This window comes from Gouania willdenowi, chromosome 15, assembly GCF_900634775.1.
Source record: "Gouania willdenowi chromosome 15, fGouWil2.1, whole genome shotgun sequence".
NCBI lineage: Eukaryota > Metazoa > Chordata > Actinopteri > Blenniiformes > Gobiesocidae > Gouania > Gouania willdenowi.
The window spans coordinates 19,941,300-19,955,123 of record NC_041058.1 but is presented as its reverse complement, the minus strand read 5'-3'; the positions used below and the strand labels follow the sequence as shown (position 1 = coordinate 19,955,123).

Sequence of the window (13,824 nt, the reverse complement as noted above, 5' to 3'; positions counted from 1 at the left end):
TGTATAACTACTAGTTGGAAGTAATTTAGTCAGGAGCATGAACATGTATTGTTGATACAGCTGTTTGTGATACTGATTCAGATTTTAAACAGATTTTAAGGCTCTAAATACAGCAGCGCTGATGTCAAACTAGCACCGTGTCAAAGAACAAGTCATACCACAGCTCGTTTTTGGGTTACCATCCAGATGGATCTGTAGTTATGGTCGCTGGGCTGACGTCAGGAGGGGTCAACCACTTTTTATTATTATTCTCTGTAAAAAAAAAAAAAAAAAAAAAGAAACCTCAACAGGAAACATGAACTTTAATTTCTTCTTCTTCTTCTGTTTTTTTTTTTTTAGCAGATTTTTTTTTTACTTTTTTGTAAGTGTAAATAGCTTAGAGAATCCTTGCGTATATTCGATCTCTACACATTTACACAATGCGTTTTGATTTGCTCATTAACAACTGATAATTAATATACAGTATTAATGTGTTTAATGATTGTCAAAGCAATTCCTCCAGAAGATTCAATAACAACCTAATTATTATTTATCCTTTACTTGTATACAAATGCTTGATTCTCAACAATTGTCTCTTTTATATTTATTTATGTATTTCGAACGAACAAATAAAATAAAAGATGAAAGTGAATAAACAACTCATATCAGAAAGCTCTCTATCTATATATATATACATATATATATGTTAAAAAAAGACTTTTCAATGAAATACACCTTTCACTCAACAAGGGATAGGAAGAAGCCTATTCATGTCAATAACAAATGCAAAATCCAATAAAATAAACTAAATGGGCAATACAAATGAATACTCAAATTTAGCTATTAAGAAAAACACAACAAAAAACAAACAAGCAAGCAAATAAAACAAAACAAAATGAACATGCACCATTAACATATTTTCAACTACAAAGGGCCTAAATATGAAGCTACTAAAGGTGCATCTTACTGTAATATTGTGTAGGCAGCATTACACACACACAGCTACACAGGCTTTCTTTAATTTCAAGTATAGGCAAAATAATGAAAAGATGAGAGGAGGAGAGTGAGACACAGCAAGCCTAATGTCCTTATGATGTTTAAGAGGAGAAAAAACCCTAGTACATGTTTTAAATCACACAGCGCGATAAACAAAGATGTCATGTGTTCTCCCAGGACTGGTGAAGATGAGTAAGCAACAAACCATTCCTCTGGGTACGGCTAATGTACAAGAAGAACATGGTAACTGTTATTCAAAAAGCCAGTAATTAATGCAAAGAAAATGTATGATTCTGTTGACTGAAATTATGCACCTATCTCACATCCTAATGGAACTGTGCCATGACGTCCATTGACGTCACGCTGGAGACGAGCCGCATTGCAGTCGCATGCCGATTCGTGCATGCGAGGCATTGTGTCAACTAGAACCTTTTCTCTGATTGCATATAATAATAAAGAGGAGAAAACAGAGGCAGTGAGATGCTCTTTGCTTGTAGGACTAGTTGCGAGCCAAGCAGCGAAGATGTGCATAACTCCCTTCAGCCCCCCAGGGACCCTGTATTTTCATGGGCCTGCCTCTGACGTCAATGCGCCGGCTGTCCTGTGGATTGTCAGAACAGACTATTCAGTTGGGGGGAGGGGACTGGAAGTCTCTGTGGTGTGTGTCTACCACATGTGATGTGTGCAGTGTGTGTGTGTGTGTGTGTGTGTGTGCGCCTTCATAGAGGTAGAAGGCTCGGTGTCTAGAGTGTTCATGTTTGCGTGTTTGCATGTGATCTGTAAATGTTTCACCTAAATCTGTGAGGTGTGTGCGTGCATGTGTGTGTGTGTGTCTGTGTAAAAAAGCTTGTACAGTGCCTTGAATCAGAAATGTGCTTAAGTGGATGAGGTCTTTAATGTGGGGTGGGGGGAAGAGTAGGACACTGTGTGAACAAGAACACACATCTGAAGATGAGTAGCTCTTGTGTTCGGAGACAGGCCACAGTCATCAGGAGGATGTTTGCTAAAAACAGTCTCGAGGGGAGGATGGTTAAGCATGGCTACCTTCCATTCAGTCTTCAGTCAGCTGTTGATCCTTCAACAGACAATAGTGAAGCCACTCTTTCACCAACAGCCGTAGTAACCTTCTGCATGTGACACACACACAACCCAGGCATATGACATATGATGTTTCAGCTTCTTTCATCGACACCTTTCAGATGAAAAAGTTACTTTTTTTTATTATTATTTGGATTGAACACGTGATGTTTCAGTGAAATTCTACTTTGCGATCCTAGGGATACTGTGCACATTTAAATCTGCTTTAATGGACATTTTATACGTTTTTAAAAGGATGCACCGGAATGAAAATTTGTTGCCGAAGACGAATAAAATATAAACGAATATCGTTTTTCACTGTTTTTTTAAATAGTGCATAAATATTCTAGAATACATTTTTAGACATGTTTTTTAAAGAAAGCAAATGTTATTGAATATTATGACATTTTTTAAATATTCCAGTAGCCGTTGCTTTTCCAAAAAAGCACAACAAAGTCTTTTCATTTATATTAGCCTTTCAAATAAAACTAAACATGCATTCCAAAAAAAGCTAAAGTGCATTAAAGGGGAGGTATGATGAAAAAATCACTTTATAATGGTTTTGCTAGAGTGATATACATCCCTTTAGCCTCATTCAGACGGACAAAGTTCAAAAAGTTCTGTTTCCTCCCTCCCTTGTTTTTCCACATTTTGTAAAAAGTCAGCTCCAATTGGGCGAGTTAGATTTTGCCCACGTTGGCAGGTGACGTCACCTAACACGCCTCCTAGAATGTGAGCTCCTCCCTCTCCAACTAAAACAAATTTGTTTAATGAAGAATATACATTATACTTTATTGCCATATATGTAAATGCAAACTGCACTACTGGACGCCCAAACTGCACTACTTTTCCTGCTGCCGATCATCTTGGGAGTCACTGCTTGAAGCCACGGACCCATTGTTTACACACATCAGCTGTTAGCACTCCGTGCTAATGCTACACCAGCCTATGCAGCGAGACCCAGTGTAGTATAAGGAGGAAACGATGAGGATGTTTACAGATTTGTGGCTCACAGTGCTAACAACGGACTCGGTTGTGGAATTGGACAGTTTCCAACTTTTACGCGGTAAGGAGAGAGTCTGGCTGTGTTTGTGTGCGGAAAGGAGGAGCTGCTGCTGCTGGTTCTGCAGCAATGCGCACACACACTTTTCCGACTCAAAATCACTCTCAGGTTTTGAAATGTTGGTGCGTCAGAGCAGAAAACTGTTGCAGAACTGTAGAAGTAATCATTGCCAAATGAAGAAAGAAGTCTTCCTTCTGCCATTTTGCGATGATGACGTTTAGCTATGCCGACTCTCTAATTGCAGATTTGGTGATTCAATTTGTCAGCCAGTGATAGAGGGAATAAAACATCCTGTTTTTCTTGGAAATTACCTCTATCTATTACATCCTCTCCAGAATAGTTAACAGGGGTGGGGGAAAAAAATCAATTCACATAAGAATCGCGATTCTAATCATCCACAATTGGGAATCGATTCATAAACTTCAAAAATCAATTTTTTATTATTACTATTCTTTTTTTTTAATTACAAGTCAAACAATACAAGTAGAAACACAAAACCAAAAACAAATACCAAAAGAAAAACAGACAAAGTTCAAGAAGAAAGCAGTTATACAGTTCTTGTAGTCCCTGAGAGTTAAAGACTTCTGGAAGAAAGGGGCAACTGACCTTAGCTTTTATTTTGGCAATTTTATTTATGCAAGTTATTTCTTGTACAGTAAGTAAGTTTTTATTTGTTTAGCATGAATAAATGTTACCTTTTGTCTTAAATTTGCCTTTGTGTGATTTCATTTTAAAATTTCGGTCTTTATTTTTCAGGCTTTTATTTTATTTTATTTTTTGCTTTATCTCACATTCAAACACAATCATTTTAACTACATGTTTCCTTTTAAAACGCATATTCCTAATGAGTGTGTAAAACAGATTAAACTCCAATTTGAACTGTAACAGTTTTAAGTTGGTCATTCATTTCCTGTTATGCCATTAGTCGTTAGGCGTAGAATTGGTTGCTTTGCCACTTTAAGGGAGCTGCAGATCAGAAGGGTTCACTGGTGGGACAGACAAAGTACCATCATCCTCTGTGAACCCTGTAGGTGTTTTACTCTTTCTTTTTATTTTTTTACACTTAACATAAACTCAGAAATTCAGTGTCATGGATTTGGCTGGGCAGTGACGTACCATCAGGGTGGGCAAGTATATTAAATAACTGTTTATGTTTCTTTAATGGTGTTTATGATGTTGATTTTGTTTGATGGCTAAATGCTTGTTCATGTGGATCTTGTTGAGTTTTTTCTTTCTTATTATGAATTTTATATTTTGATAAGCGCATTGAGATGACTTTGTTGGAAATTGCTTTATACAAATAACATTGATTTGAATTGAATTAACACTTGCCAGCAGAAACATATGAATTTGTAATTGGTGGTTTTGATTTGCAATGTGCCTACCCAGCCCTAGTGGTCACGGCACATCACTGTGGCTGGGAACCTTTTCATGCATTTCTGAGGTACTTTGAGTGGCATGATGGGAATGCTGAAGGAATAAGAGATGTCTTTGAACTTTGTAACTCTTATTGGACATCAACATATATTTCTTATTCATCATTTAATGCACTGTATAGAGGCAGAATGAAGCAGATCAAATTCAGCTGATTAATAAGTATTTTTCATAACATTTTGTGGTGTAAGTTATTGTAATTAATCGTTTGCATTAGCGTTCGACACCAAAAGGTATATAACAAATTAAACAAAATTACCCAAGCTGCTAGGACTGAGCATGCTGCTGCTACTTTTAGACAACCACGACCAACACCTTATCACGTATTACGATTGTAGTAGAGGCAGAAGTTACATCTGTGTCAGAAAACCCATACAAGCATGTTGTGAAAATGCAAACTCTACATTGAACGTTCTCTCATTTCAAACCTAAAACCTTCATTGCTAACCAATATTCTTTTTTCTTTTCATTAATTTCAGATTCTAAATTATTATTCACTTTATGTATTTAACAACAAGTCTTTGCTGTTTTGAATTATTGGTTTTTATAACCTTCCAATGAACAAAAAATATAATTAAATTGAACCAAGCTCTCTACCTGGGCTCCCTGAGAATGAAAACATTAACCTAATTATTACAATTTATGTTGTAGCAGCAATCCAAACATTCATCTGTCCAAAAAAGTGTCATTCTGTTTACAATTTTGAGTTCTAACATGGTTTTCTGATGAATAGGTTTTACTAGTTAGTCAGTCTACATGTGCATTCCATGGTATATTATAATAAAATGTAGTCCTAACTTGTGGCCTGGCAACTTTTGCAGGTGTTACATTCTAAAGCAAAGGAAAACAAACAAAAAAACTGCTTCGCAATTGTCTTTCTATTCTTTTCAATTTTACAACCCTTAGGTTTCCCCATATCAGGTCAGATTTGAACGCGGAGTGACAGAGTGCGTCAGGGAGAAACCATTATGTTACACACGACCCCTACTTGGACTGCATGCTCCAGCGTGCAGGAATGCTCGTGAGTGATAACGCACATGCTGACGTAGTCGTCCACGGCTCCAACACCTCTCTCACTCTTCATCTCTCTCTGTCTCTCTCTCTCTCTCTCTCTCTCTCTCTCTCGATATGATCAGCGTGTCGCGCAGAGGCCGTGAGGGAGCCTGGCACACTTGATGCTGTATCATGTTGCAGAGTCAAAGCTGTTTAGATTTTCTGAGTACTGATAGCACAAGTGCACATCTGCAGACGAGGTGTAGGAAGAAGGCCTGAACCTATTTGGGACTACATGTGGTATTTCTTATGCAATAATTGCCATGTGTACAATACAGATCAGGCTGCATAGGGGGTCACGTGATCATTAAATTACAACTAAAACCGGACAAAAATCCCATGCTACCCTTTATTTATTGACTAATTTTACTCATTAACATTAACATTAACTTACCCTTACTTTTTTCTTTATTCAATTACTTTCTAACAGCAAAGGAATTCACTCCTCCATCTCTGAACACCAAAAGTAATCTATATGCAGATGATACTTAAAGGAGCATAGAGCAGGACCTAGAAATCAGACTCCATAGTGACACCACAGTGGTTAGTGTAAGTGCTGCAACTGTTTATCACCGGAGCACAGTTGATACTGTGGATAGAGAATAAATACCCAACCGAACCCTGATGGGACCCGACGGCACTAGACGGGTTGGGTTTGAACAGATATTTAGAACTGGTGTTCAGGTTCAGTCACATAGTGGAGGAAGAATGGAGCAGAGGTCAGTTATAAAGGAATGCACAATACATATACAATATTAAACTCTCTGACCTCCTCTTCATCACTACCACTCTCAAAAATCATCTTTAAAAATCCACTTATTCCCTCCAACATAACTTAAAGGGCCCATGTTAAGGTACTTGGACTTTTCTTTGCTTTAAACATGATAAAAGTGTTATATGGGCTTCATACACATGCCCAAAGTGTTCTTAGAACTACTGGAGATGGGTGAAAAATAGCATGACATGGGACCTTTAACTGTGTGGTAGAAAGCACTGGACATTTCAAACAACCCAAAAAAAAGCATGTATGTCTCCTCCAATTTGGCACGACCCTAACTTAACCGAAAATACCTCTCAACATCAGCACATGGGAACAGAGTGGAATCACTCATCTCTGGACCTTATCCAAGAAAACAGACTGAGGATATATAACAATTTCATCCAAAAATGTAATTTTAGTAACAATAATTTTCTATGGTATTAACATATAACAGAGACGAATAGGAAAAACAATCCAATGGATCCATATTCAGCTTCATGACCTGGGGCCTCCTCCTTTAAGACACAATTTTCACCTAGGTTGAAATGACCATTTCTAGTCATTAGTAGTGATGTTTTGAGTCGAGATGTGCCTCGGCTACGAAGTACGTGTCGAGTAATGGAGGGCTTGCTTCATATAGGGGATGAAAATTTGATTTTTAAATTTTTTGGGAATTATTATTATTTTCCAAATACACATTACTCACAGTAAATATCAAATAACTGTATCCTATACTTAAACCTCCTCAAATATAAATGTAGTTCAAATAAAATGCAGTATAAAATAGGAGTGTGGCGATATCTCGATACGGCGATATATCGCCATATTTTTTCGCAATATCAATTATCGATATGCTCGCGCTAAGTATTTTTTCACTTAATCTTTTTTTTTCTTGTTATGTCATGGATTATCGTAGATTGATTTCTGACCGATATATCGATAATCGCAGTATCGTCATTTTGTGAGATAATCGTTATCGTGAGATTTGTATCGTATTGTATCGTGAGGTAGCCAGAATATAAAATATCTGAGGTGGTGCACTTGCCACTAATCCTGGCTATTCTGTATTTGTAACAAACTTTAATAAACATGATCAAAAACTAAATCTAGAAAAAAAGTCTTTTGGGTCGCCGGACATTTGTGATATCAAAATGGGGTCACGACCCAAAAAATGTTGGGAACCTCTGCTTTATTGTATGTCTCACGTTTATCTGAAGACACATTAAAAGTCTAAATGCTAAATGGCATATGAATTAAATACTGTATCACTATAAAGATGTCTGATATTTCATAGAATGCCAGTGATGCAAGAAGGGTAGGTTGCTAGGTTGTTGTACACATTGGAAATGGCAAAAATCTGCATTGAGTGCATGTTAACTGTAGAGGTAGACATTTATGCTTTGATTTTTACGAACTGTTGCTCTCGAACTGAGCAGAGTCTGCTGACATATAAATCACGTACATCAAACAGGAGGGGGTATTATAATATATATCAAGTATGCTTGATTTGACAAAACAGATAAGGGGGCATACAAGATTTTTAAAAAAAGTTGGGAACAAATGGTGTGGATCACACCTTAACATGTCAGGACTGTTTTGACAGCAAATTGGGATCTACACTATATACGCGTGGTATAATAAGTGTTTATATTTTCATGCTGTCGGTGTACCAACATAGCGTGAGTAGGTTTTTGGTCCATGTGCAGAGACACTTTACTATCGTTAGGGGTGTCCTGATACAACTTTCTCACTCCTGATACAATACCGATGTCACAGCCATGGTTATTGGCCAATACCGATATTGATCCGATACGATATCAGCACAAATCATACATACTTTTATGTTGTATTTATTAATAACCCATTTATTAATAACCAACGGGTTGCAGACATTTCAACCTTAAACAGAAGAATATTCTGCAATTGAATACAACAAATGTAAAATAAAAGGGAAGACCCTTAAAAATAACCTCAATAAATTAAAAAAAACTATTATGTATGAATACTTATTTCAGAGATTTTAGATGAAAACCGATATAATGCGATACTTTTTTTTTTTTTTGCTGATATCAATATCGTATCGGGACATCGTTAAACTATCACATTCTTGTGACATTGCAAATATTATGTTGCCACTATTCACCACTTTGTAAAAACAGGGATATCTACTTGTCTTTGGTTTTATAATGAAGGTTGTTTTCCAATAAAAGACAGTACTTTCTCAGTTTGTGGTTATTACGACATCAGCAGCACTGTGTATAAATGTTACAAGCTTTAGCTTTCATCACGAGGAATCATCTCTTTGAACAAGCAATACGTTGTTATGGACAGATATTTCTTACTTGCGTGATGAAAAAAGTCACATCAACTGCTGTTACTGTAGTCTTTGTTCACACTATTCGGTGAACACAATAATGAAGGAGCGACACTTTCGGATCTAACAGCAGGCGACAGGACCTGAGGTTATATGGTCATTTTTGGCTGGTCTAAATAAATCGAATTCATCTAATCTAGTTACTGCTTTACTTTTTCACCATGGACATTACCATTAAGGCTTTGGCCATAACCAACACAAAAGAGCAAATAACGACAGACCTCACAAAAGCATTTGTTATTGCTGCTAAATGGGAAATTTCTTGTAAACTAGTTTACACAACTTCATCATTTAATCAAAATATCTTATAATAACCAACAAAATATTACATGACCCCCAGTGAATTATAGGATAGATATTACATGACTGAATGGGTCAGGTCTTTGTCAAAAATCATTCTTGTCCATTAGCTACAAAGTAGCCCATTTGGAACAGCAATAGAGCATAACTGTCAATGGGAGTTTCAAACTATCCATCCATCCATTTTCAGACCCGTTTGCTCCTTCTTTCAGGGTTGCGGGGGTCTGCTGGTGGCTCTCTCCAGCTCTCAATGGGCGTCAGGCAGTGGTACACCCTGGACAGGTCGCCAGTCCATCACAGGGAGAGTTTCAAACTTGACCCTAAACAAAAAAAAATAAATAAACAAGAGACTAAAGCTGATAACACGTGGTGGAAATGTGTCCAAAACAGCTTTTTATTTTTTCATGTGAATGAGCCATCAGGGATGTGAGTGTAGTAGAAGACTGTAGGCAGAGGTGAAAGTAATGGATTACACGTTACTGTAGTTGAGTTGACTAATCAACAAAAATTTGATAAAAGTGTCAAAAAGAGTTTGCAAAAATGGGCAAAAAATTAGGAAACGCACGCTGGCTTAGTGGTTAGCACAGCAAGAAAGTGCTGGGTTCAAGCCCTGGGGTGGACACATGGGTCATTTCTGTGTGGAGTTTGCAGGTTCTCCCCGTGCTGCGTGGGTTTACTTCGGGTACTCCGAGTGGTTGTCTGTCTGTGTGTTGAGCCTAAGATAGGCACCAACAGACCCCCGTGACCCTGAAAAACAGGAACAAGCATGTCAGAAAATGGATGGATTGATGGATGGATGGACATTTATTGGCAAAAGGAAGTTAAAATCTGAAAAAACTAAAAAAGCGTCAAATATTTTTGGAATGGGGGCAAAAATGGGACAATGAACATTTCAAAATGGCCAAAGAAAAAGGTAAAAAGGGGTTAAAAGGTTTTGCCCTTTTGAAGTTTTCTGGGGGAACAATAATTAAAATTATAATATATATGATAAAGCACCATATGTTGAGTTGCGCTGACTTAAAGCTGCACTACCTGATTTTTGAACCATGACTGAGGGGCATGGCGGAATTTGAACCATGAATCCCGTCCCCCACTCTGATAGTCCCTCCTAGTCTCCTCCTCTCAAGGAAGTACACGAAATCGCCCACAAGAGCTGAACGTGCACTACCGGTAAAACACATCGCCACACAAAATGACGCACACAAAATATAGGAAAATGGGACATTAGATTACCTGTCTTGAAGGAAAACAGTCACTTGCACATCTAAAGTTAGTCCAAGACTGAAAACAAGTTCACACCGTGCATGCGCTTCACTATATATCGTGGCAGCCAATGAGGAGGCTCCTTTGTGGCTCTGCTCACCCCTCTTTTTTCTAAATCCTGTGATTGGAGCTGGAGGGGGTGAACACCAAGGTTTTGTCTTCTGGGGTTTTATTAACTAAAATACTTAATTAGAAGTAGGGGTGTCCATTGATACCATTTATTGGTCCGATATTAGCCTGAAAACGAATATCAGATTCAAATTTCCAGGTTTTCTGATATTTTTCTTTTTTTTTTTTTTAATTGTAGAATACTGTAGATGTTATGTTGAAGGTTAAAATGTATGTAACCAATTGGTTAATAGTAAATGGGTCAGTTTTTCTCATACCTACTGTTGCTGGCTATTGTTCTCTGTTTGAGTAACATCACTTGATCTAGTCTTTTCTACACTACAAAATAAGTTATAAATTATAATTTTTTTATTTAAAAAAAAAAAAAAAAATTATAATAATGATTTAAAAGTGTGTATGATTCATGCTGATGTCAGATAAATATCGATATCGGCCAATACACAAGGCTGCAATGTCGGTGTCATATCGGAAATGAAAAAGTTGTAGACAGCACGCAGACGTACGATTTTTTTCATTAATGATTACTTTTACGATCTACTATATGATGCTTATAAGAATTTTTTTTTTTTTTTTTTTTTAATTAAAGAAAATAAATTAAGTATCCCGGTTTTAATAACAGCTTTATCAAAGTTTTATTAAATAATCAATTTAATAAACTAAATTGGGAGTCGATTGTTGCCTAGGTTCCATATAGGATACTCTCTCTCTCTCTCTCTCTCTCTCTCTCTCTCTCTCTCTCTCTCTGTCTACACTGCTGCTCTGTGCAGCCTCATTCTGCTGCTGCACATCCACAGCGGAGCCACCAGGCTGAGGAGGCGGACCGACCGTAACTACAGCTCGGCCAGCGGTGCTGGGTCAGAGCGCTGCTGGGTGAGGAGCGGAGCGGAGAGGAGAGGAGGGGAGCCTGCCGCACTCTGCTCCTCTCGCTCATTTGCTTTTTTTTTTTTTTTTTTTTTTTTTTTAAAAAAGAGTGCAAATGCTTTTTTGGCTCCGACAAAGAGGGACACCTGAGTAGGTCCTGGGATAGTTTGGACTTTGTTGGTGCTTTTTCCACCAAGTTGCAGCTGCAGAGGCGCACTTTCCCCCGTGCCTTCCTCTGCGCTCACAGTCCGACATGGAAGATGGTCCGTCTTCAACAAGCTGTTTCAGTAGGATAACGGACTGTTTCCTGGGTGCAAGTAGGTATATCACACACACATATAAATACAGGAGAGGAATACAGCTTAGACAGTGGGAGCCATAGGTGGAAATCAGTGGTGCAGTGCGCGTGCGTCTTTGGCTCGGTCTACTTTATGAATGAAAGCGAATAAACGCGGAGCTGGATGGATGCTGGACACACACACACACACACACACACAATCCCATACTTTTAATAGCCATATCACATCAGCTGCATTGCACTTTAAAAAAGAAATGAATGAAAAATATGAAGAAAAAAAATGAACTAAATATGTCTTAAAAATGAGTATATTTCATCCGTGCATTATTTGTTCTAATTTATGGTTATCTTTATTTATCTAAATGTATATTTTTTTTAATTAATTTTACAATTTGTAAAAAATCAGCACGACTTTTTATTTATTTATTTTTGGACAGTTGTGAAAATAGTAAAAATAATATTATAGGATCGTAGCAGTGTTTATATTATTTACAATCACCTGTAAGAGATACATCTGTGTGTGTTTTTCTTAGGTCAGTGGTTGCGTTCTTAGTGACTCCTGAGGTGACCTTTTGAGACCCCCCCTCCCCCCCGTCGTGTTCATTTTATAGTTTTTTGGGATTGTGATGGCAAAGCATATGTTTAGCAGTAAACTGTAATTTTCTTCATATAGTGTTCAGATTCAAGTTAGATTTTCAGTCTATTCAAAAACAACAAAGGCAAGTTTGAGGATAGCCCAGAACTGTAGCATGCAAAATAAATGTAAAATAATTCAATGTTTTTTGGCAACGAATAAAAAATATTAGAGCTTAAAAAATATTTTAATAGTTTAAAAAGACTTGAGAAGTAAATTGTATATTTTTGGTTACTATACCAGTATCCAGTTCAATGTTATTGCTATTTATGTTTAAGTAATATCTCCCATTTATGCTGCTTGTTTCAATAAATAACCGCTTTTTTTTTTTTTATCTGGGGTTAAATTTGGGACACTTTTCACTTTCTTATTGCCAGGAAATCACAAATACATACAGTTAAAATCTTTTTATTTATGTATTTATTTTAAATAAAATGATACCAGACAAACTCTAGTTGGAACATAATCTGACACTAGTATTACAAACCTCTTGATTGTTGCGTGGGTGAAATATTGGATTGTAATCCTGTGCAGTGGCAGTCTTGGCGGCTACTTTGAAGCATGAGAGGAAATGTACAGATGTTTGTAATTTCTTGGCGTGCACAGGTTTATGCATAAGGTCAGGTCAGCCATGGGCAGACTAATGCGATCTTAGGCATTTGCAAACCTAATTGGTTGTGAACAAATTGTTTAACTTGTTGAAGAAGGCTGCTTTGTCATGGAGGACATTTACTCTCCCCCACCTTAATGTTTTCTCTTTTAGAATAGGAATCTTTCCCCATGCACACTGCCAATAACACAAAGCACAATGTGTAAAACGCTAGTGAAATATAAAGAATCAATTAAACGCATGTTAAATATGTATTTGTCATACGTCATGCCGTTAAATGCATGACTTGTGCATGACAGCACCAATCACATATAAAAAAGTTTCTCTTCAGTGTATCTTCAAGCCTTGTTTTATATTTTGGACTCAATGTTTTTTTTTTTTTTTTTTTTAAACAACAGGTCCAGTGGAAAAATAAATCAGTAACCGGACGCAATGCACAATTTTCCTAAGTGAAAGAGACAAAATTTTCCTTCAGGGGTTCATTGACCCGTCAGTTGGTATCGGAGTGGATGGGAAAAGGCCACATGTTTGTCGATTGTTTTACAACTTTAGAAAAGAGCAAGGAACAGTGGAAGATACAAATATCTGTGCTTCTCATTATGGATTCCCGACAGACTGCGTTGCAGAACGGCTGCAGAGTTCAGATGTGCATCAGGGAACATGACCCCTGTTTACTGATGTGGCTTGAGGGGGGGGGGGGCAGCTTTGCATCAAATTATCAGCGTAAGGCAGGATACTGACTTCAAGGCAGCCGCTTCAGTTTAACTCATGCAGAGTCTGGCGCTGTATGTCCTTCTGTTTGCATTCAGTGAAGAAAGCGCACAAAAATAGTGGTTTGGGATTTGAACTAAAGGTTGAGCAGTGTTGTATCTGCCATAGTTAAAGAGATTGTTGGACACACTGTTAGGTGGTGGATCAACGGACATGGTTTATCTACATCTCAGTTGGCCATTTATAGCCCTTACCCTTTACGTCTAATGACCTGGACCATGG

General features: G+C 37.5%; 1 protein-coding gene across 3 annotated transcripts in view; it reads left to right on the top strand.

The window, feature by feature from the left end:
- pde10a (phosphodiesterase 10A) overlaps positions 1-13,824 on the top strand; it is a 75,352-nt gene that overhangs the window by 16,107 nt on the left and 45,421 nt on the right. The window contains exon 1 of one of the 3 annotated variants that reach the window (XM_028469243.1): positions 11,314-11,606. The exons of the other annotated variants lie outside the window; for them this stretch is intronic. Coding sequence (XP_028325044.1) covers positions 11,543-11,606 — 64 coding nt within the window. The 5' untranslated portion in view covers positions 11,314-11,542. Of the gene's footprint in view, positions 1-11,313; positions 11,607-13,824 lie in introns of those variants that run through there. 3 annotated transcript variants of the gene reach the window in all.